Source organism: Clarias gariepinus, chromosome 20 (assembly GCF_024256425.1).
Source record: "Clarias gariepinus isolate MV-2021 ecotype Netherlands chromosome 20, CGAR_prim_01v2, whole genome shotgun sequence".
Lineage (NCBI taxonomy): Eukaryota > Metazoa > Chordata > Actinopteri > Siluriformes > Clariidae > Clarias > Clarias gariepinus.
In genome coordinates this window covers 12,343,020-12,369,016 of record NC_071119.1, presented here as the reverse complement: position 1 = coordinate 12,369,016, position 25,997 = coordinate 12,343,020, and the positions used below count along the sequence as shown (strand labels likewise).

Here is a 25,997-nt window from a genome sequence, read left to right as displayed (position 1 = left end):
TACCTTTCATACCCCCCCGAGAGAGCTCGGCCAATCAGCTCTCTCTTGGCCTCCGGCTGTGAGAGGTTACAGCATCACTCAGGGATTGAACCAGCGATACCCGGATGATAGGACGAGCACTTTACTACTGCGCTACTCGGAGGCGCTATATGAAATTTTAAGCTAATATACTGGATATCATGTTGTCTTTAATTCTCACTGATGCCTTTTTCTACAGTATACTAAAAAAAACAATCACATGATCAATCACATAACTTAAATCTACTTGTTCGACACAGTCTTTGGAATTCTACAGTGCACACCCCTGATCATCACAGCGTGAGTACTTGAATTAATGTAAAAAAAATAAATAAATAAATAAAAGTTAATTTGATGTTAGAATATGTATTGTATTGTTTTTGGTGTCCAGGTATGCACAATGATGAAATGATCTTTCTAATTTCCTAAACTACACTCACTGTCGGTCAGCAGCATGGGTAAAAGTAGGTCAGTGTGGTCTGCAGTACTGGAAAGAGAAGAGAGCAGCTGCCTGCCAAAAACCACACTAAAAATTGCCCTTGTTGTTTTATTGACAGCTAATGCGAGTAAAAAAGCTAACTGGATCCCAAATCCCCCTCTAACCTCTGATTAAGGGCACTTAAATTTGTGTGGGGAAAAAGGGGTTGCACATCCCAGCTCAGCAGCTTTTTTTCTGATGCTGATTAGATAGATAGATAGATAGATAGATAGATAGATAGATAGATAGTAACACAAGAGGTATGTAGTTTCAATTAGCACAATACATTACATTAAATAAAAACATAGTGTGTTTATATATACAGTACAACAAAAAAAAATTTTGTAGCATATTTGTCACACTTGATTGAGCAATTTTTAATATTACACATAATCATTTCATTTATTAAAGGGGAAAAGTTACCTACTGTACCTGGCCCTATGTGAAAATGAAAAAGTAATTGCTTCCAATACACATAGATAAAAGATTGCAAAATTGCAACAACAAAAAAATCTAAATTTTAAAAACTTACAATTTACCATGCATTTATTTAATAAAATTAATCAATAAATTTCAGAAGGCAAAAAAAAAAAAAAAAAACAGGAAAAAAAATTATGTGAACATCAATGAATAAGAACTCATGCGTGATGACGTCAGACGTCACGTCCGCTCTCGGATGCGTGTGAACCAAGATGGCGGACTCGGTAGCGGCAGGTCCTGGAGATGAAAAAGAGACGGAAAAGGAGGATAAGGAGAGGGAGAAACTGGCTTTCCGTGCAACGACCAATTCAGAGATAAACAGCAATGTGTCTGAGCTGACTGAGACTTTGGGGTTTTACGAGAAAAAGGCGAAAGAACAACGGGACACGCGCAGTGTGTCTGGTAAGAGCTGAGCTGTCAAACGTTAGCTAAGGCGGCTAACAGCTGTGTGTGTGTTTGTGTTTGTGTTTACTAACGGTCTGTCTCTATACTCCTGCACGTAGCGCGCGAGCTTAAACGCTGCACTCGCGCTCATTTAATAACACGGAAACCGTTACAGTTGAGGAAATTCTCAACGCGTGTTATTTTATTTATTTTGTCTACATATTTGTGTTTAATTGTAACGTTAGTAGCTATAGTCAGTTATCAGACATGTAACAAGCTAGCGAGGCTAGCTAGGAAGTTACTTAGTGAGACAGACTGGTTACAAAAACACAAGTCTGCTGTCATGGAGATTTAAAAGGCTAGAACATCAAATGCTTCGTTGACGTTGTTTGAAACCTGTCTGTGCAGTTTATCCTGTGTTAGGACTGCTGTTAGACCAGATGTTTACGCGGTTGTCACAGTGCACGTGCTCACGTAATAAAACACACACACACACACACACAAGAAGTAAAGCTTCAGCATTTATGGACTCTGCAAAGTTAATAAAACGTAATTTCCCATAATGCATTGCTGCAAACCAATTTAGAAACTGCATTATCACTTTGTTTGTTTGTTTGTTTTTTTTGTTTTTTAAAGAAGAGTCCAGGCAAAAACTACATGGGTCTGATAACACTGGGTTGCTTTAGATAAGGGAGAGGGGGACAGCACAGCACACACCAAATGAAAACCTTTCTCCTGTTTGTCAAACATAGGTAACTAAGTACTTAGCCAAGGTCATAGCCAAAGTACTTTTGTTGGCTTAGACCACGTCAGTCAGAGCTTTTCAGGTCATTTGTAAGATGAAAGTTTCCTGGGAACCATGGTAGATATTTATAGGTGGGATATTATGAAACTTCAAACTCCAAGACAACTAGGCTTTACAAGAGTCCAATCTAGAGATCATAAACCTCTGAGAAAGTTTATAGAGAGTGAAAGTTAGTAATGGGAAGTTTGAATCATTTTAGTAACTCGGTTCATTGAATCTCGTTCTACAAAATAAACGTTTCTTTTTTGGAGTCATTTAGTTCATTTTGTTCTTTTGATAAGAAGTAAAATAAAATGTTGCATTTTCAATAAAAAGACGCCCAATACATCTACATGCACAAATTTGGGCTATAGTTCCAGTAATGAAAATATTACAGTGCAGTTAAGGACATATTATAATAAACAGAATGATTAGTTTATCATAATTCGCTTATTCTTTTGAATCTATTGCACTGCATAGAGTCTTTCGGAGTCACGTGACAAAAAAAAAGAACGACTCGAGACTTAAAGACTTGTTAAGAACTGTTTAATTCTGTTTCCTGTGTACTGCACTGCATGGCGTCTATGGGAGTCACGTGACAAAAGAACGAATGAACGACTCGGAGTAGACGTGTCACTGAAAACCTACGGGGGTTTTGTGATGATTTGCGCATCCGCGCACAGTAGAAAATAAACGAATCATTCTCCGAGACTTCTCGTTCTTCTGAGTCACGTCAAAGATTCGTTCAAAAAGAACGAATCGTTCATGACCGACCCATCACTAGTGAGAGGTAGCAGTGTGAATCCATCACATGATGCACAATGCACCAGGGATGGGAATCATCAGTCACCATCCAATACGATATCATCACGATACTCACGGTGCTGTTTTGGTTAATATTGCGTATCACAATTTTATAAACATCCAGATATCAATATTATTTTTTTCTGATTTTCTAATGTAGCAATTTTAAGACCTAGTAATAATTCAAATGTTTTATACCTCAGCTTGAGTCAAAACTGAACAGAACATAGAGCATTAAGAGCATTTAAACAATACAAACAAACTCTAAATTAAATGAAAGAAAAAGCTAAACTTACATAGCATGTATCTCTATTATGTCTTCCAGTATGATTATTTTTTTAAACAAAGTTAGCAAATAATTCACTACATTTTATTGTCTCACATGCCTCCAAAGTCAGAAAATTTAACTAGACAACAAGCGTGTGTCGATTAATTGCGGGCATTAAGTGCGACTTCTAACATGATTTTTGCAATTAATTTGTTCCTGCAGACTGGTGTAAGCATGTGTAATGAGTGGGTTTGAGACTGATTTAATATAGTGTTTATGAAAATGCATGGTCCATGAACAGAGCTTTGAGGAACACCAACCATTTGGATACATAAAGAATTCCCTGTTCATCTACACACTGATCACAGTTGAGGGAAGCTAGGGATGTATGTTGCCATGACCTTATGTTGTAATCTGTTAGAAGGAAAATGCAAAATACAGAGCTTATGCAACTACTTCACATCGTCACGTGATGTTTGATGATACAATCCTTTTGACGATCAAACGTACAACTCTACAGGCATCAACCTGCCTAATTCTCTAGCTGAGCTCTTAGGCTAAAATCTTTGTGTCAAATTATCTGATTTTAATTATATACATGTATGCAAGAGTTATTATCTTGTCTCATAGCCAACCTCTATGACAAAAAAAAAAAATCGATATAAAGCGTAAGTTCTTCTTTCTTTAAAGGTGTCAAATAATAGAACAGGCATTAACCTTTTGGATTGAGGTGTAAAGAACTTCCTGCTAACTCAGGAATATGCTAACTTAATATTTATCACATCAAGTGAAACCTATAAATCCACATGTAAAATAGTTTCAGGTAGGTTTTAACGAGAGAGCAGCTTTTTTTTGTTGTTGTTGAATAAGTCTTACCTCACATCACATTAGCATGATTAAAACTAAAATCAGATTTTTATTATTATTATTTTATTTTATGGTCAACTGCACAACAAGTCTCTGGAATGGGCATTTTTAAAATCGCTGTACACAGAAGTTGCACTGGAGGCAAATAGAAAAAAAAACAGATCAGTAGGTCATTTACTACTGCTACTATTACTACTACTAATCATTTTGACCTAATGCCCCTTGACCCTTTCTGTCAAATAAGGTCTTTGCCAGTTTGTATCTGTTTAGATGGTTAAAACCGAATAATGTATTCCTGCCCTGATCAGTTATCACTTCCTGTGTTAAATATGTCAGGAGAATGAATTAGAAAACATCAAATCCTGTGTAACATAGAATCAACTTTTGAAGCCAGTGTCTGGTTTGGGACATCCCTAGTCACAGTCCCTGCTGGTATTCCTTTATCCTTTGTGCAAGTGTCCCTCAGTAGACATGTAGTGGGGTTCTAATAATAGTCCAAAATAATGAGGAGAGTTCTGTGTGTGTGTGTGTGTGTGTGTGTGTGTGTGTGTGTGTGTGTGTGTGTGCGCGCACATGCAGACCTGTCTCTGCTGAGGTTTGTCAGAGCTGAATTGACGAGAGGATATTTTCTGGAACACAATGAGGCCAAATACACTGAAAGGAGAGAGAGAGTGTATACCTGCCTGCGCATCCCCAAAGAACTGGAGAAGGTAAGGCAGCTCACTAATAAAACGCTGCACACCCCATTCTTTAACCTACCGTACCATACAATACCACATGGTTTACCACAAGGAGGTACCATTTAAAATGATCACACAATGTAAGAGTGTAGGGTTTAATTACTAAAAACTCTAACAAATAAAGCGTTTTCCATGTAAATTTCAAAGTAGCATGTCTTTTTTTTTTTTTGTCGTGGGCCAACTGCCATGAATCAAAGCCTATGTGTTACCTCAACCTCGGCCAAATACATTATTTGTAAATATTTGTCCAGTAGTTTTTAGCTGATGCGTTCACAAACAAACAGAAAAATAAAAAAAAAACACCTTGATGTACAGACACACCAACTTTACAGTTTTATTTTTTTATGTAATATAATATGATTAGGGCTTAAATGATTCCTCGAGTAATTCGATAACAAAAAATTATCAAAATCTTATGCCTCAAAGCTTCTTTTAATTAATTTTAAAAGCTTGCGTTATGTTTTTGCACAATTATTTGTTTGGCGTGACACAGCGCACTTCTGGATGCAAGCCGCCAGTAAACAACGATGAAGAAGCGCTTATGTCACCCACAAAGCAGAAGGAAACGCAAACAGTTAGCTGTGTATTGATTTGAGGGAGCATTCTGTTGCGGCTGCAAAAAGGAAAGGAGCGATAAAAATATCAGCGAGCCAAGAGAAGAAGAAACCAGCAAGAGAAAACGAGAGAAATTGACAGTAAAGGCTTTTGTTATACCTGAGCTGTAGATTTAGAAACTCGACGACCAAGAAAAAAAGTTTAAAAGTGAACCATAAGATTCTTAAGGCCAAGTATTGGAACATTATCAGGGAAAATCAAAAGTGAAATGTTACAGTGAAATGCGTATTAAAGAGCTGAAGCCTAAATTTTGGTTTAAACGCAGAGGACTGATGTTCAAGCGTTTTGTGGTCTCACATGATGCATGTCCGCACATTTCTTTCCACAACTTGGTTTTGAGGTGTTAAAGCATCCTCCATATCGTCCTGATCTCGCTCCATGGGACTTTCACCTGATTGGTCTCCTGAAAGCAGCTGTACGATCTGATGAAAAGTGATGATAGCAGTGCGTTTGTGGCTCACAGCTCAGCCTTAAACATTTTTTTTAAATGAGGTAATATGAAAGCATGTTCACAGATGGACAAAGTTTATTGAAAAGCAGTGAGATTATGTCAAAAGTATTAAATATTTGGCAATAAATATGTATATGATTACCAGATTGAGTATATAAAACATCATCACACTGCAACTTTAGGAGTCTAATTGAAATGAGCAGAGAACAGGAAAGATCTAGTAATGCATGTTGGCAGCGATGTTAAATGGTTTCCTTTCCATGATCATACTAAACATCGCTCACATCCCGTCTTTCTCTCTCTGTTCCTGTAGCTGATGATCTTTGGCTTCTTCCTGTGTTTGGATGCGTTCCTCTACGTCTTCACACTGTTACCCCTCAGGGTGTTGCTGGCACTCATTAGGCTGCTAACGCTGCCATGCTGCGGACTCAGGTAACACACACACTTACACACACACCCAAAGGCGATCAAATTTCTCCTAAACTATTTTTAACTCCATTGTGTATATTTGCACATTTGATCTTCCACACGTTTTAAGTGTCGTTAAAAGAGACTAGAAGGATTCTTTAATGTACATTAATTAAGTTTAGTATAAAGATAATAAAATGATGGGGAAAAAAGTTAAATTGAACAATCATCAGCTGTTTTTGCTTGATCAAAATCTTGCCAAATTCCACCTACTGCAACATCTTATTACATTTTAATTATACATATGAGAATTTAAAGTAGATTTTATTTTATTATTATCACCCTGCCAGCTTAACAGAATCATATTGAAAAATGAATAGATGTATTTTATAATTAAATTAAATGAATGCTTAATTATAAATAATTTTCTGTTTAGTGATTGTTACAATATTTACAACATGCTGCCTGCCAAAAAAAAAGGCGAGGGAGGATTATCCCTTTTGATGTGTTAACCCCGATCGTTCTGTACATTTAGGTCGTCAGCATTTTATTTTCTACCCTTACACACCTTTTTTTGCTCGCTAGTAAGTGTTTTTTTTATGGCCACACAGAGCTATTTAGTCCCAGTCCTGTGAGTTCTCATCACGTTTTGTGTGTATGAAAATGACCTTACTTTCACTATTAAACATAGCTTTGGTTTTTCCTCTTTTTTTTTTTTTTTAATTATGCAAGAAGTGATCTCAATTCATAATTTATGCTCACGTGTCTTTAACGAAGTTGACGGTTCAGTACTATGTTTCCAGGTTTTGATAAACTGTTGAAGGGTTTTTAATCCAGTAACAATTATTTTAAATCTCAGTTTTCTTTTCTTTAATGCAGCTTAATAATTTGATCTTTCTGAAATTGCACCCTGTTTTTTCCAGGCAGTGTACATTATAATAGTAAAGACTTGACATAACCTGTTAAATAAAATCCTTTTGTATACCTAAAGGTCACAATTTCTTTTACTTATTGCATTGATCTTGATTAATGTACTTATTTCACTTGTCTACTATGTACTAAGTTTTTACTCTACTACATAAAAGAGCACAATATTTGTACTTTTACTTAACTACCATTCTGCATAGTGTTGCGTTACCTAATAACAATGGTGTGTAGTATTTGCAGAGAGGGAGAAAGGTTTTTTTTTTTTTTTTTTTTTTTTTAATGACCTACGTTACTGTGGGCTAATACAAGCCCTTTACTTTTGATACTTAAGTAAATTTAAATTTGAATTTTTTTAGTTTTACTGTTGTTTAGCTAATTCTTAAACATAATACCTAGTAGATCAGGAAACAGGTTTTCCACTAAACAGATTTATAACTACTGTCTGGGTGTGTGTCTGAAGGACAGCTTTTATAAAATCTGTATCAGGATGTAAAAAAAATAGTCTATAGACTGTTTGAAAATTCAATTGGTTTGAATGGCTTTTCCCATTTAAATGAAATTGATTTCAAATTTGATTTGATATACAGTGGAACCTTGGATTATGAGCATAATTCATTCCAGAAGCGGCTCATAAACCAAAACACTCGTAAATCAAAGCAGATTCCCATAACAAATAATTGAAACTCAAATGATTCGTCCTCAAAAAATAAATACATAAAGATAATAAATACAAAATATAAAAGAAAAAATAAAACCAATTAACCTGCACTTTACCTTAAAAAAAAAATATTTCTTGACAGATAAGTTTTTCCGTTTATGCACGCATTATCGGAAAGACTGTTTTTTCGAAAAAATTAACAGAGAACATCAGTACATGCGCGCTGTACACACACGCATACAAACACAAAATAAAATGTTTTACACACACACACACACACGTGGTCAAAGTGTTATAGTAAACAGTACACGCGTGCATGGATGTTGATTATACCAGTAAGAGATGGGCACTAAGACCTAGCGGGGGAGACGATTACCCCCAATTCCGCAGCGCAAGAGAGAGAAAAAACAGTGGCTTAGTTGTAATCACAAGACGCTCTGCGTCAAAACAAGATGTACATGATACTCGGTACTCGTAAACTAGGCCTTTTCTTTTTACAAGTCAAAATTGCTGGTCTTGTGGAACACTCGCAAACCGTGTTACTCGCAATCTGAGGTTTCACTATATTTAAAAAATTGTTCTAATGATTCACGTTTACATTGTTGCACTTGTCTTTTTCTTTTTGTCTGCACCCATATGGTTGCAAAAGTCTTGGAAATTATTAAGAAATATGAGTCAAATAAGACCTGATCATTAACAGTTTAACAGCTTAACAGTAACTAATATGATGGACTCGTTCTATGTTTGCATTCACATAGAACAATTTCATTTGAACTGCGGACAATTTCATGCCACTTGTGTGCTCTTTCAAATGGAACATGTGATTGAAAGCTAGCCAGCATAATAGTCTCTCAGTGAGACTATGGAATTAAGATCAGGGAACTTAAGATCATTTCTTGGTTCTAGAGTACAGACCTAAGTAAACCTTTGGTTTCCAGTGTTCTCTTCTATGGACTCTCCACTTCAGTTAACCCCACATGACCAAGATATACAGTAGCTGCTTGGCACTTCATGTATGATATGAAATGTATAATACTTTATAAATATTATAATAATTTATAAAGTCAATAAAGCCAGGTCTTTTGGTCTCTGTGTCACCTCAGTCATCTAAATGACTTTACACCAAACACTTTACACCAGGACTGTGTTATTCCGGCTGTTAGTATAACTTGTTAAATATTCAGAAAATCATGCTTGCACTTTTCCGCACTCTACTTCACACTGCATCAAGATCCAGGTCCCACTTTTTTATACTGTTATATTTATTATATTTTAGTGCACTTATCTTGTGTTTATTCTTTTGTTTATTATTGCTGCTGGTCTCTGAAAGCTACCAAACAAATTTTATTGTATCACTACAATGACAATAAAGTATCGCTTTATCGTTTATCTTTACATATTCAGGTTTGAAAAGTAAAATATAAACGGAGACATGCGACAGTTGTATTCTGTTTAAAAAATATATAAGGAGACAATAGTGGAGAAAACATCTACTTTATGCATACTATTACTTTAAGTAAAGGTTCCATTTCTCTTATATTGCCAATAATTCTGGTGACTACACTTTTAAATTGTTTTAAACATCTAGATGTAAATTTCAGGGAATGAATGCTAAAATTCCGTTCTTTCCTCTCGTATTCATTTTTTGATCTCAGACCCTGAAGTCTTCTGTCTTACAGCAGAAAAACAAAAGAATTGACCTTACCGTTCCAACACTTTCAGAGTGGGCGGTCTGCTCTGATTTATCACCCCTACAGTAAATGTAATCCTCACACACCTTCTCACCACACCATCTCTCAAAAAAATATTGCTTTAGGCTTTACTTTAATAGACAGACAGGCTTCATAGCACCTGTACACACAAGCTCTCTCACACAGAAGACATGCACATTACTAAGGTGGGAGAAGCTGCTCATTATTTATCTCTCTGCCTGCAGGGCAGGTATATGCCCCTACTGCAGAAAAATAAGGTATGCAGTAACACACACGTACTAAGGCTGGAATGAATGCAGCAGCTTTCTGTGCTCACTCAGTACACACACACACACACACCCTCGCACCCTCACACGCTCCAAGTGCACTCGCACACGCATGTAGGCACGCGCACTGCAGCTGTTGTATCTGGCCGATTTGGTGCTCCTGTGTTTTTTTTTGTTTTTTTTTATGCTAAATGGAATCATCTTTAAACTCCTGTGTTTAGCCAGCAGATGGCAATGTTCTGCAGCAGGACTGTAAATTATTAAATGAGATACCAATAAGATAGCATATTTAACATCTCAAGCTTGCTTTCAATAATGTTTCAATAGTTGCCAATGTCTGTAATTAGAAAAAACATCTTCTGTAACCTGATATAAAGAAAAACATTGTGTGTTTTATCGAATCAGAATTTTATTGATTTATGATTATCTCATAGTCATAAACATGCTTTCTTAGTTATTATAACTGTGCATATAGTAAAGAGAAATGTGGTGGTGTGATTTATAATTCTGTTTATTTTTTATTGTATACTATATTGTATAAGGATTGCGGCATGACGTGTCCAATTTAGTCTGTTGTTCTGACAAAACCAGCGTGTATAACTAACAGCGTGTTTGTGTGTGTGTAAAACTTAAAGTCTTAAAAGCCTGCTCTATTGCTTTAACTAGTTGTAATAATCATGAAGGAAATGTATTAAATAACTGTGTGTTGTGTGTGCATGTAGTGGCTCTCGTCTCCTTCAGCCTGCTCAGGTGTGCGACGTGCTGAAAGGCTTCATCATGGTGCTGTGTTACTCCATGATGCACTACGTGGATTACTCCATGATGTACCATCTGATCAGGGGGCAGTCTGTCATCAAACTCTACATCATCTACAACATGCTGGAGGTAACAAACACCGATCCCAGATCAACCCTTATCACCATATCCTCAACAGCAATTCTACAGTGAATTTATGAGAACACGTACATACATACACACATACATACATACATACACACTACCATTCAAAAGTTTTAGAACACTTGCAAATTTCTTTGTTTTTGTTTAGTGATTTATTTTCTACATTCTACAACAATACTGGGGATTTCAAAACTATAAAATAACGCATATGGGATTAGGTCATTATGTAACAACAACAAAAACAACAGTTAGTTGTTATTTTAAGACACAGAGGTCAGCCTTTCTATATATATATATATGAGAGAGCGTATAGAATGGTTACACATGGTTATTTCAGCAGGGCAAAAATATTTTTTTAATCATTTGAGATAAAAGTTTGATCATCCAACAATGTTTGTGTTCCAGCTGAGGGAAACTAAAATGTTTTGAAAGATTTAAAACGTTATAGATTCAATGTTTTTTTTCCTGTACAGTCATTATGATGTCACTCATCAGAAAATATGTACACATAATATGTATGTAATGAAAATCTCAGCATGTATCTGTTTCTCTATCCTCCGTGTTACAGATACGATACCCCCCCCCCCCCCAAATATTTGTAAAACTTAATTTATTCAGATCATCAAACAAATTTTAATATTACACAAAGATCACACAAGTAAATACAAAATACTGATTTTATTTATTACATCGAAAAAAGCTGTCCAAACCTACCTGGCCCTATGTGGAAATGTACTTGCCCCCCAAACCTAATAACTGTTTGTGCCATTCCTGGTGAACTAAGATCAAGCATTTGTGATAACTGCTAATGAAGGAATTTTGGCCCACTCTTCCATACAGAATTGTTTTAAATTGACCACATTGGGTTTTAAATCAAGAAGGCCTGTTTAAAGCTTTTGCTTCTGGAACTCTTTCATTGATCCCATCTTTGATAGGCCGGCCACTCCTGGGAAGGTTGGTTCCAAGCCACTGTCTAATGGATATTAAATAAGGATATAATGGCACCTGGTTGGACCCCAGAGCATTGTAATCTTTTTTTTTTTTTTTTTTACATTTTATAGTCTTGTTCAAAAGGACAGGGTATGGAGCAGTTTCAGCCATAACGTTTCTTGTATGACTGTGTATTAACTCAGACTTTCACTACTTATCCTCAGTTTTGATTATTCTATCAGAGTAACGGTTACCATCATTTTGTGATTTAAGAAGAAATCTCACTAATATGTGTATGTATTCAGATGAATATGAGTAAATCTTTTTGTAAGCAGTGCCCGTGTCCTGTGCTTTGTTTAATATATTTAATTTATTATGGATTTCTTTAATTAAACATTCCTGGAGTTGCTTAGTTCTTCATTCAGTTTCTTTTCATTAATGTTTTAAAAATGGCACAAGAATCCCCATTTTATATATTTTAGTCATCTTTTTTTGTTTTTACAATATAAGAAATGTAGTGAAGCATTCCTGCACCACTTGTTTAGTACCTTTAGTATCATGTGGTGCAACATCTTATACAATTATTTACGCGTATTAAGGGGACACTTATGCAACAGGTGTTTGATTAAAACTGCAAATTTAGTAATGTTGATGAATCGAATTGCTTTAAAAAAGAATCAGCTAGCAACTTAATCAACATGTTTTTTAGTCTTCTTTAAGAGTAATTTCTCATTCTGTCTTTCAGGTGGCAGACCGACTGTTTTCGTCCTTCGGGCAGGACATCCTTGACGCTCTCTACTGGACAGCCACAGAACCCAAAGAAAAAAAGAGAGCTCACATAGGTGTAATCCCACACTTCCTAATGGCTGTCCTTTATGTCTGTATCCTTAAACACTGCACCCACTAGGCTTCTGTAAGTTTTTATTATTGTTTTTCTGTGAATTATTTTAAACAGTCAGAATCTAAAGACTACCAAAATTATACAATCTCTACAGTTTATATTTTCTGCGTTGTAAAGAAATAAATCAGTTATGCGGTGTTACTGTATGTACAGGCTGGTAGAGCTTAAAGTTAGTTTAAATAAATGCTTAGATCTATATCTGCTTGGACTGAGGCAGCTTCTAGTTTCTAGCAACTTACATTTAAATCATTACACGTATCGGCACATATGAGTTGTTCAAGAGCCTAACAGTGTGTTGCTTGGTGGTGCTGCGGTTTGAACCTTGGACCCTCAGTTCAGTAGTTCAGTGCCTTACACCATTAAGCTAACTCTGTCTGTTATTGACTGGAATAACAGATAACTGTCTAACCGGCTGTCTGCAGTCATGCAAAGAATTCTACGTTCATATCTCTGTGTATTTCTTAACTTGAGCTTCAGTTCTTCATGCCATTCTGATCATGGTTCAGGCGACCACCCTAAACGTGGCATTCAACTCCCATAACAAATCTCTGCTCACTATTATGATGTCCAACAATGTGAGTACACATGCTCTGCCAGCAATGAATTTATGTTTTTTTCTTGTTTAATGAAAAGTATTATAAACAACAACAAAAAAAATTACATAAAAAAAGTTACAACTCACGGATCCTTTCCGTGTATGAATTCATATTCAAATAAAGTGTTTGTTCCATTATAGTTTCTTTGTCATTGCAGTTTGTTGAGATTAAAGGGAGCGTGTTTAAGAAGTTTGAGAAGAATAATCTCTTTCAGATGTCCAACAGTGGTAAGTAACACATGCACCTTCTGTGGACTAGAAATTTTATTAATTAATTGAATAAATCTGCAATTTTTTTTCCTTTTTGTTTTTTGCACTTTAGAGTTTTTTAACATTGGAAGCTTCACCAAAACCGCTCACAGCTACTTCCCGTAGGATTACATGTGCTGTCAATTGAGGGAAATAATGCCAAAGCCCCCATACAAGTTCACTAAAAATGTTTCAGTTCTGCGTATTTGAGTGTACATTAGTGACAACCCAGTAGAGGGAGATGTCTGACACTAAAGTGCAGTACGTATTGTACGTACTGTACTGTACTTAAAAACAGACTGGATTCAACTTGCCTTTTTTTGTTTGTGTTATTTCAGATATCAAAGAAAGATTCACCAACTATGTGCTCTTATTAATCGTGTGTCTTAGAAATATGGAACAGTTCTCTTGGAACCCAGGTGACTCATGTTATATCTGACTAACATCATCATTATCTTTACTTGTTTGTATTTATCTGTGCCTGTACAATTGCAGACAACGTAACACTGTATGCTCGCCGATGGGTCTGACATTGCTTTTGGTGACCGATTTCAGATCATCTGTGGGTGCTGCTTCCTGACGTGTTTATGGTGATTGCTTCGGAGATGGCCGTAGACGTGGTGAAACACGCCTTCATCACCAAGTTTAATGACATCCCAGCAGATGTGAGTATGACCTCATGACCTCACCTCACACTGTGCTTATGTGTATCAGAAGACCAATGTTTTACAGGGACAATCTTGTGTATAATTTTTTTGTGATGCTATATGATACGGCAGATCATATAGAGATTCCCACCCAAAAGTAACAATAATAAAAATAGTATGCAGGTCTAAAATATATATGTGCGGCTTGTGGTGTACCATCAGCACAAAAGTGGTTTACTCCATAAAACAAATACATCAGGGCGCGTATTCATAAAGCTTTTTAGAATTCTTTCTGAGAGCTCCTATCTTAGCTTAAAAATTCCTAGCTGGGAGTCCTAGGCTAAAAGTGATTCAGGAAACTTCTCAGAGCAGCTCTGAGGAAGGAAAGTACAAAAACCTTGATCTTGATGATGCAGCAATTCAAGGACTGTGATTGGTTGATAGAAAAATCTGTAAAGGTCTTAAAATGGTCTCTTTGTGAAAATAGAATATATATTAATAGAATAGACAGTGAAATCATAATGTTTGTATATAAAGAAATTATATAACCATGTCTACAGGCTACTTTATGCAAAGTTTTATAAGCTAAATATCTAAGTTCAAAATGTTGAAAACATGTCTACTTTTGAAGAAACCAATTTTCACACAGTAGTTACTATATTTAAATTCTTACATTTATTTATCATACTGATTTTATTACTTGTAGTCTATTTCAGATTGATGGGAGCAAAATGTCTCAGATTTTACCAACTTATATGATTGGAGGACAGTCTGTTTAAGTTTCACTTTTAGATGTTATGTAGTCAACGATCTGAGAGAGATGGAAGGAAGTAAAACAACAAGAAAACCAAACTCATAATATTCTGTATTATTAATGTCACAGCGTGCTTGAATTTTTTTAACATTAACTTGTTGATTATTTAAGTTTAAGGTAAGTAGAATGAAGCAAAGGAAGGAGAGAAAGACATGAGAAGAGAAAGAAGGAGTGAGCTGTGGATACTGGCAGGGATTACAGCCAGAGATCTGCTCGGTCTTTAAGTAGCTTAGATTAGTTTAGTCAGAAGATTAGTGTCACACAAATACACACACACACACACACACACACACATACACCCCCCACTGCTCCTCCTTTTTAGACTCATGTTTTCTTTTGTTTGTAAGTTGTTTTTTGTTTTTGTTTTTTTGTTCTTTGCTTCTTCCTTTATTCCTTCCCTCACAGACAGACAGGAAGAATCTTAAATCATAGCGGGGATTTTGTAGGCAGTAAAAGAGAGAGAGAGTTCCGATATAAATAATGCAGGGTTGCATAATGCGCCTTAACGTTAACCCTCAAAGCCACTCCTCGTCAAATTCAGTTTACATGCTCATTCATTCGTCAAGTGCTAATGCAAAATGTAAACACCCGTCATGCCCTCACACAAACCCAAGTTCTCTCTTTCAACTTCTCTAATAAAGCATCAGGCGATATTTGAATTCTATTAAACTGACCAAAGTGGCACAAACTGAATGGCAATACCTCCAGTGTTACAAGCTATTCCATCATTTTGATAATTGTCCAATTCAGTTTTATTTATGTGCCGCTTATACCCATAAGTAATTATCGCAAAGCAGCATTACAGAAACAAAAAATAATAGAAATACGTTTGAAAAATGTGAGGTAATAAGCATAAATCATAATCATCAGTTTGTCATCCATGAGCAAGCCGAGGACGATGGTGGGAATAGAAAAACTCCCAGGAAACCTTGTAAGAAATCAGACTTAACAGAAAACGTATTCAGGTCGAGGAAATTAACTATAAGCAACACACCAGGGCCTTTATTCACAAAGCTTCTTAAAGCTAAAAGTTGCTCCTAGTGATGACATTCTGAGAAGATTCTTAGAATTATGACATTTAGAATTTTAGAATTTCTCCTTAAATTTAGAACTAAATCTTAGATAAAGATAAAAATCCATGCAGATTCACGAAACATTGTAACCCTAAAAACAGCTCCTAAAATAGAAATTGTTAAGAGTATAGAGGAGGGCTTTTAAAAGGTTTAAGAGTTTTTATAGCAGAGGACAAAATGGTGGAAAGAAGAAATATTCTCCAAATTCAAATTTTATTTGTCACATACAGTCATACACAGAATGATTTGCAGTGAAATACTTACACGACCGCCAGTGACCTTAAAAATAGAAATAAAGCTTATAATAAGAAATAAATATGAATAAAAGAAATACGGTAGAAAACTTGTATTTAACTAGGATAAAAATAGAAGTATACTGTACATAAAGTAGAAATAAAAATAGAAATATACTGTACAATAGAGCATTTAAAAAATGAAATTTGGTGGAAGAAATATGGTGTGCAAATATGCATAAAAAGTGTCTTTATTAAAAGGTGCTTTATTAAAGTGTCTTTGTGCAATGGTCCAGAATGTAAACATAAACATGTAAGTGTAGATGTGCGTGAATGTGTCCGTCGTGTCCATTGATGTTAAAAGATTGTATTAGTTCTGCATGGTGGTATGGCTGAGAGACCTTATCGCCTGCGGGAAGAAGCTCCTCCTCAGTCTCTCTGTGTTGGCCTTCAGAGAGCGAAAGCGCTTTCCTGACCGCAACAAAGAGAACAGTCCATTGTTGGGATGGCTAAGGTCCTTTACGATCTTCCTGGTCTTGGTCCAGCACCGCTTGATGTAGATTGAGTGCAGGTCAGGGAGCTTGGTGCGGATGATGCGCTCAGCTCAGCTGATCGCACCACCCTCTGTAGAGCTCGTCTGTCCTGCATGGTGCTGTTTCCGAACCAGGTCGTGATGTTTCCCTTCAGGATGTTCTCTATGGTGCAGGAGTAGAAATTCCTGAGCACCTTGAAGGGCAGTCTGAAGTCTCTTAAGCGTCATAGATGGTACAGACGCTCCCGGGCCTTTTTCACCACGGTGAAACACTGCTCTTCTGTCCAATTTGGTTTTCTTTTTCTGTTTTTTTCCTTCCATCTCTCTCAGATTGTTGACTACATACCATCCAAAAGTGAAATTTAAACAGACTGTCCTGTAATCATGTAAATTGGTAAAATCTGCCATTTTGCTCCCATCAATCTGAAATGGATTACAAGTAACAAAATCAGTATGATAAATAAATGTAAGAACTTAAATATAGTAACTATTGTGTGGAAATTTGTTGCTTCAAAAGTAGACATGTTTTCAACATTTGGGTGTTTTAATTAACTTTAAGATATTTAGTCTGTAACAGAAACTTTGCATAAAGTAGCCTGTAGTCATGATTATATAATTTCTTTATATACAAACATTATAATTTCACTGTCTGTTCTATTATCATAAAATATGAGCTCTCAGAGAGAATTCTAAGAAGCTTTGTGAATACGGGCCGAGGTGTTTAAGAACGCTAATGTGAGGTTGTGTCTCTGACAATCAGGCCACCATAAATCATTAACTGTTCTGATCTATGCTCATCAGTAGCTAGCTTTAGTGTGTAAGATCTCACAAGTAGAACAGTGTGTCTGTTTAAATGAGTGTACAGTGGAACCTTGGATTACGAGCATAATTTGTTCAGGAAGCAGGCTCGTATTCCAAAACACTCGTAAACCAATTTTAATTTTCCTATTATAAATAATGGACACTCAAATTATTCGTTCCACAGCCCAAAAAAATAAATACATAAAAATAATTAACACAAAATATAAAGTAAAAATAAAACAAATTAATCTGCACTTTACCATTTAAAAAAAAGGAAAAATAAATTGTGTTTCTGTTTATGCACGCAGGCGCTGTGTGTGTGTATGTGTGTGTGTGAAGCCTTTCCTGTCCCGAGAAAGAGTGTGTGAACCAGCACAGTGTCAAATTACGCGTGCGCGCACACACACATAAGAGAGGCTGAGAGAGGATGGATTTTTAACCTTCTAATGAGAATTTCTCTCACAGTAAACCTTTCTTCTTTTTTATTTGAATTTCACATAAACACACATTAACGGAAAGACTGTTTTGTCGGAGAAATTAGCAAGGAACATCGCTAATGACACTCGTGTGAGCGCATACTAACGGAATCACTGCTGTGAAGTAAAACAAACAAACAAATGAACCTGCACTTTACCTTTAAAAAGAACCGCAACAGAGCAGTGTTTCTGTGTAGACCAGAGAGTGTGTGTGTGTGTGTGTGTGTGTGTGTGTGTGTGTGTGTGTGAAGCAGAGAGGGGGTGCTTCACACATACACAAATTAAAGGCAAGAAGCATGGTGTCAAATTACGCGCGCACACATAACGAGAGAGATAGAGAAAATGGATTTTTAGCCTTCTAATGAGACTTTCTTTTGCTTTACACACGCATACGCGTGTGTTATAAGAAACATTACACGCACGCTGTACACACACGCTTCTAAACACAAAATAAAATATGTTCACAGTGTTATAGTAAACAGTTTTATTGATTATTGATTATACCAGTAAGAGACGCGCACTAAGACCAAGCAGGGGAAACGATTACCCACAATTCGGCAGCAACAAGAGAGAGAGAAAACGTTGGCTCAGTTGTGATTACATGACGCTCAGCGTCAAAACCAGAAGCGAATGCGTGATACGTGATACTCTGTACTAGTAAAAACTTGCTCGTTTTTCAAGTCAAAATTTATTAAAAATCTTTGCTCGTCTTGCGGAACACTCGCAAATCGCGAAAAAAGTTACTCGTAATCCGAGCTTCCACTGGACTTTGTTTTGTGTGTGTTTGCAGGTGTACAGTGAATATAGAGCGAGCTTGGCCTTCGATCTGGCTAGTAGCAGACAGAAAAATGTAAGTGTATTCTGTGTTGTTATGACACACTTGTGTTGTGTGTTAGACTTGACTGACTTGTTGGTGTGTTTTAGGCGTATACTGACTACAGTGACAGTGTGTCAAGGAGAATGGGCTTCATCCCGCTTCCTCTAGCTCTACTGGTAATGAAGTTTTTCCTAAATATTTGCCATATTTCCTGTTTTTTTATAATTTATGACATTAAATATGACATTCATTTTACTTACTGCATTCATACATGTCGATCATAATGAAAAGTCTGATTTTTTTGTAGTAACAATGACATTGTAATGTTTTCCTTCCTAAGCTCATCCGGGTGGTGACGAGCTCTGTGAGAATCCAGGGTGCCCTCTCAGTCATTTGTGTGCTCCTTTTTTATTTTGGGTAAGTTTTCTGTGTGTGAGACTTGACTTGGTGTTCGGTATTGTGTGTGTTGTATTTACCAGGATTATGTGTGTGCACAGTATGATCACGCTAAAGGTGCTGAATAGCATCGTGTTGCTCGGAAAGTCGTGTGTGTACGTTAAAGAGGCGAATATGGAGGAGAAGCTGTTCCAGTCTCCCCCCTCTGCCACTCCCAGCAGAGCATCCAGTAGGACTCATCACGCCAAGCGCACACGAGAGCCAACAAGTAATACAACACACACACAAACACAAAGTATGTTCATACTTATCACTTTATATATGCAACATAATACAGCTGCATACAAATTTAATCGGTTCTGAATGTGAATTTTTAAGGTGAAATTTTGTACCGCGAAACGCATTTTCCCAGAGGAAATAATGTACAGTGGTGTGAAAAACTATTTGCCCCCCTCCTGATTTCTTATTCTTTTGCATGTTTGTCACACAAAATGTTTCTGATCATCAAACACATTTAACTATTAGTCAAAGATAACACAAGTAAACACAAAATGCAGTTTTTAAATGATGGTTTTTATTATTTAGGGAGAAAAAATATCCAAACCTACATGGCCCTGTGTGAAAAAGTAATTGCCCCCTGAACCTAATATATTATACACCCTTAGCAGCAATAACTGCAATCAAGCGTTTGCGATAACTTGCAACGAGTCTTTTACAGCGCTCTGGAGGAATTTTGGTCCGCTCATCTTTGCAGAATTGTTGTCATTTAGCTTTATTTGAGGGTTTTCTAGCATGACCCGCATTTTTTAGGTCATGCCACAACATCTCAATAGGATTCAGGTCAGAACTTTGACTAGGCCACTCCAAAGTCTTCATCTTGTTTTTCTTCAGCCATTCAGAGGTGGATTTGCTGGTGTGTTTTGGGTCATGAGTTGTCTGAGTCGGATTGGATGAGTTGTCTCTGCTCTCTTGGGGTAATTTAGGTCGGCCGGCCACTCCTGGGAAGGTTCACCACTGTTCCATGTTTTTGCCATTTGTGGATAATGGCTCTCACTGTGGTTCGCTGGAGTCCCAAAGCTTTAGAAATGGCTTTATAACCTTTACCAGACTGATAGATCTCAATTACTTTTGTTCTCATTTGTTCCTGAATTTCTTCGGATCTCGGCATGATGTTTAGCTTTTGAGGTGCTTTTGGTCTACTTCTCTGTGTCAGGTAGCTCGTATTTAAGTGATTTCTTGATTGAAACAGGTGTGGCAGTAATCAGGCCTGGGGGTGACTACAGAAATTGAACTCAGGTGTGATAAACCACAGTTAAGTTTTTTTTTAACAAGGGGGGCAATCACTTTTTCACACAGGGCCATGTACTGTAGGTTTGGATTTTTTTTCTCCCTAAATAATAAAAACCATAATTTAAAAACTGCATTTTGTGTTCAATTATGTTATCTTTGACTAATAGTTAAATGTGTTTGATGATCAGAAACATTTAAGTGTGACAAACATGCAAAAGAATAAGAAATCAGGAAGGGGGCAAATAGTTTTTCACACCACTGTGCATGCAGATAATCAGTTCCTGCCACCCAAAAATATCACCAATATAACCAATTTTCAACACTATAATCATATCTTTGCATAAAAAAACAATCAACATTTACAAAATAAATGTAAATTAAATAAAATGTGTAATAAATAGACATTAAACCTCACTTAACCTTGATTTACGATTCCTCTTGGCACCGGCTGCTTTAAAAACCAAACTGAAAATGGATCCGGTTTATTCCCGCTGCCCTTCTTGCTAACATTTACCTCAGTCACATAATGGCTTTTTATAATTAATTTTAATTAATATCAGTTGTGGTTTGGTTCTTATTCTCGCAAGACTTTCTCTCTAAATTATGAAGGGAACGCAAGGACGTCAGCTGACCATGTTTTAAAGTAAAGCCACAAATTGTTGTTTTTATTGGGTCACTCGCCATTGAGATAGTATCACAGGACATGATTGTGCTCCTGGATTGTCCCATAAAGCCGGTGACGCTCCCGCACCTCCACAAGTGCACACACACACACAGTATACAGGACTTGGGATTATTACATCTGTTCACATACACACCAAAATATTAATATAGTTGTAAATAATTGTATTTTGTGCACTGCAGTGTCGTTTTTGTATAATACACATTTGGGTGTTCTGGTATACTGAGTGTTGTGTCTCTTTCATGTTCTTGGCGCATTCGTATGCCAAGGTACTACAGTACTGTATACTGTTAATATGTGATTGTATAAGATCTTGTGTTAAGTCAATATGTCCATTCACATTGTACACATTCTACTTCTTTTCAGTTTGTCCAAAGTTAGGCATCAAATACAAATAGGTTATTATAGTCTTAACAGGTTACTTAAAACATCAATGTGTACTAAATGTAAACTAGGGCTGTAGCTATCGAATATTTTAGTAATCGAGTATTCTACCAACAATGTAATCGATTAATCGGATAAAATTTACTTTTGCTTAATTAAACAGCAATGTAAAATATAAAAGAGAAACAAAGATTAATTGGTTTTCTTTTTAGAAAAATCTTCTTAAATTTTTTAAATGCATACAGCATTTTATCAAAAATAAACATCGTCAATATTTACAATACAAGGAATAGCCTAAAGTTGACTGAGATAAATTAAGTGCATTACAGTGCCATACATTCTTATTTTAAAGCCTTTTCTCAGATGCAAAAACAAAAAAAAAGTATTTCAAATGACTTTAAGTATCAAAAAAACTAAGACACATTTAAAATGAATTTTAATATATTTTTATCGCTTCTTTTCATTTTGCAGTCCGCAATAGAACGCTTACTCAAATCAATTCACAGCTAACTGTTTGCATCTCCTTTCGCTTTAGGGTGACGTAAGCGCTTCTTCGTCTGTGTTTACTAGCGGCTTGTATCCGTAAGAACGCTGTCACGCCAGACAAATAATTGCGCAAAAACATAATGCAAGCTTTTAAAATTAATTAAATGAAGCTTTGAGAAGATTTTGCCTCGATAATTTTTTGTAATCGAGTTAGTCAAGGAATCATTTTAATGTACAATGATTTGATTAGTACATTTATAGCTAATTGCAAGGTATCCTGGGGTTTAAATATCTGCGATTTGACACTGAGTCTAGTTCATTTTTTTATTAATGCCTGAACTAATATCAATTAAACCTATGAGCCAGTATTTCCCAACCCTGGTCCTGAAGGATCTATCCTGGAAATTTTGTTGTTTTCCCTGCTCTACCACACCCACTTTTTTTTTTTTTTTTTTTTAAAGTAAAGAAATGTGCAGAGCAGGGGTCCTCCTGTACCAGATTTGGGAACCAATGCTGTAAACACTGTCAAACACTTACAGTCATTTTCCTCCCCCTTAGGCGAAGCAGAAGAGGAGGGCTTATCTTCGTCAGTTATAAATCAACCCGTCCAGCAGACGGCGAAACCCATGCCAGATCTCCCGACCAGCGCGTCGGATCAGTTCCTCACGACGCCTGACGAGTCCGAGGACAAGATTATCACGCAGGATGGGACAGAACTCATCCACCGAGCTCCAAAGAAAGACCTGCTGGAGATCGATCGTTTCACGATCTGCGGGAACCGAATCGACTGACGCTCGACTGTACAGACCGACGAAAGCTGGAAGTTGTCTTTTGGCTTGACCTTTTGACATTAGACCCTCTGCTCGAAGGATCAAGGTAGAACCAGAAAGCAGGATATTTATTAAAAAAGTGCACCTAATTAATTTATTAGAAGTTTCAAAATGAAACACGTTCACTTTTACCTTCTCCTCTGAACTGGACTCAAAGGCCTTTCCAAAGGTCCTCGACAGAACCAGGAACAGACCTTTTACCTTTTACCATCTAGACAGACGGACAGAAAGAGAAGAGACTGATCACTTCGGTCATGTGACTAAACAAAGACCAATGTTAATATGAGGTCAACCAAGTGGTGGCTTAATAAGTGGCATTTTCTTTCCCATGTTAAGTTGCATTTTCTTAATTCTCTGAAATTGTACTTGTTTGCTTTATGTGCAACACTTTATGTGAAGGTTCCCTTAACTAATGTATAGCATGCATTAACATCAGAAAAGACCAGCATTATAAAAGCATTAGTAATCAAGGCATGTAAACAGATGAGTTGATTGATGTTTATTGAAAGGCACGTGCATTAACTGCATTATTTAGTCTGTGGATAAATTTAATTTCATATAAATTAGCAGAAATTAAGGCGTATCATATTCTTTAGGTTGGTCTGCAGGTTCAATATTCAAAACTTTAATTAATACAAACGTTAGATACTTACAGCTTATTAATATGAAAACTTCATCATAGATGTTAACTCGTACATTAAATGTTAGTTACAGGAACCTTAACGTAAAGTCCAACTGATAAGTAGCTCAGCTTTGTGTGTCTGCATCGATAAATCCTCCACCTGGCTCGGATATCTCGGTTACATTCATTTTCTAAACTCACTTTGGACCACTGAAGTTAAGCACAAACATACAGTGAGTAGAAATATCAGAAATGTATTGTGCTTTAACAGGTTTTTTTTTTTTTTTTTTTTTTTTTTTTAATCTACTTTTCTGCCAGTCTTCATTTAAGCTGAACACCTTGTTAATATCATACATTACACTTCAACGCTTGTGAATTGCACATTAGTTTGTTACATAGACATTAAACATGTAAAGTTTATACACACAGCCACATCAGAAACTGGATCAACACTATAGACAGAATCCATTAGTTACCTGGAAGTTTAATAGTCTACACGAGGTAAGTTTAGAAACTTTATTTCCTGTATATAATGAAAAAAGAGATGTATATATATTTTTTGTCTCTGCCCCTTTTTTTATTAATTTTTTTTTTTTTTAAACCTCCCCCTTACATGCAGAATGCATATTCAATGCTTTTTCAGTCACTTTATTTTACATTTCTTATGGTGTAGATTGAGTTGCTGTATTTTGTTTCTTCTACTTTAACACATTTTGCCAAACAGAATTTGCTATTATTACGTTGTTTGTCATACCAGTAAAGATTCCGATATTCAGCATAATGCCAACTAATTTATGCAATTTTACTGTGTGTGACAGTAATACTGTGGTTTTGTATACATTTAATTCTACAAAAGGTGTTCAAGTCAAACCAGGACTTCTGATTGTGCAGAACACAGTTATGAGAGTAAGAACTCCCCTTATTTCTCTATATAATCCCCTGCTACACTAATACACTTATTCCAGTCTTTCACTAGTGCTTGGATACCATCAAGGTAAAAGGTTTTCTTATTATGATGTAGCCATGATCAGAGCAACTGCTTCATGTCTGAAACGCTGGCCTCCCAGGAGCTCCTTTAATAGCCCTGATATGTTAAAACGACATTTACTCCATCTAAATGTTTTACTCCGACTAAGAGTCTCATCACCGTACTTTGCTTAATTTTATCACAAGTCCTGGTTTGACATGCACGGCCTTCGTACATTGCTAAATTGCCGTTTTTGATTTCATGCACTTAAAAAAGTTTGAAAAAGATCAAGTTGAAGAAAAAATAGCTCTGGGAACAAAACAACAAATACAATTTAATGCACATAATTTGTTAATTTCAAGACATCATTTTTTTTCAATGAGCATTACATCTTGCACGAATATAACATTCATTTATACATAAAAGTACATAGTAAGTAAAAATAACTTTGGCAGTTGGTATAATAATGGTGCTGATGTTTGAGCAAGTAACATGTCCACTTGTGTTCTCTGCTGTAAATGTTAAAAATCTAAATTAAGCTCAAATGATCCACTTTATGATTTAGAGTGAGGTTCAGAAGGAATTTTAAATAATGTTTATTAAGGCGATATCGCCCCTTGCACCATAATTTATTTATGTATGTCTAAATATGATTTGGGATGTTGATAAAATTGCATTCAAAAATAATTCTCCTACAGCGTTGTGGACCAGTAATTATTTAACAATTTGTAAATTATAGAGATTTATTAGAATATCTCCAAGATTGTGAAGAAGTACTTATTTGCTTAAATGTGTGCTTTTTGTTTTTTTTCCATGTAAAGACATTCTGAAGATTAAGATCATTTGCAAGAGTGTATTAAAGTGTCAAAATTGTTTCCCTGTTAATGTTACACAATGTTATGTCCAGCCGTACCTGTGTGTTAAGAATGGATCTGATTTTGAAGAATTAAATTAAGAAAGTAAATGCGCTGAGGCAGAACAGTGTAAGTGACTTACAAATATGTTGTTGTTTTTTTTGAGGGGGGGGGTAATTAAAACTGCCTAAACGTTCAATAATTCCAATCAGAGCTTTCATTTAACATGTACAGCTGTCTAGAGATGTTACTTACACGCTTCTGCTTTCAAGCCTTTAAGTTGTTCTTATTTTTCTAAACTTTAGAAATTCGTCAGGTCATTACTGTTTTTTTTTTTTTTATTAGTTTGTTTGTTTGTTTTTGTTTTGTACTGGAAGCCTTCATACCAGCATCACATTAATGGTTCATTAATGGTACCTCCATAAACATATCACATCACGTCATGTATTTTATGCATTTTTATTTTAAAGCTGCTTTTTTCCTGATTGTCCACACCATCAGTCAGTTTCGTCCATCAGTTTGATATTATGATCAACTTTTTTTTTTTTTTTGAGGAACAGATTGAGATTTTCACATTATTTTTAAGAAGGATTTTCAGGCTAAGGGTAGAGGAGGAAGGAATTGTGTTGGTGAATAAATGTTTTGTTTTGTACCTCTT

General features: G+C 36.0%; 1 protein-coding gene across 1 annotated transcript; it reads left to right on the top strand.

The window, feature by feature from the left end:
* The first annotated feature begins 1,174 nt into the window (after positions 1 to 1,174).
* On the top strand, positions 1,175 to 25,985 carry tapt1b (transmembrane anterior posterior transformation 1b). Its single transcript, XM_053480301.1, has 14 exons — positions 1,175 to 1,378; positions 4,663 to 4,793; positions 6,203 to 6,321; positions 10,583 to 10,745; positions 12,436 to 12,571; positions 13,069 to 13,166; positions 13,345 to 13,414; positions 13,774 to 13,854; positions 13,991 to 14,100; positions 18,802 to 18,861; positions 18,936 to 19,004; positions 19,169 to 19,245; positions 19,326 to 19,492; positions 22,625 to 25,985. Exons 1-14 carry the CDS (start codon positions 1,189 to 1,191, stop codon positions 22,855 to 22,857), a joined length of 1,704 nt encoding a protein of 567 aa, XP_053336276.1. The 5' UTR covers positions 1,175 to 1,188; the 3' UTR covers positions 22,858 to 25,985.
* Positions 25,986 to 25,997: the final 12 nt, after the last annotated feature.

Bases quoted from the DNA above. Each gene is read 5' to 3' on its own strand.
- tapt1b (XM_053480301.1), top strand. From the start codon at position 1,189: ATGGCGGACTCGGTAGCGGCAGGTCCTGGAGATGAAAAAGAGACGGAA. The intron at 1,379-4,662 runs GTAAGAGCTGAG...GCGCACATGCAG, and splicing joins GGACACGCGCAGTGTGTCTG to ACCTGTCTCTGCTGAGGTTT. The intron at 13,415-13,773 runs GTAAGTAACACA...GTGTTATTTCAG, and splicing joins CTTTCAGATGTCCAACAGTG to ATATCAAAGAAAGATTCACC.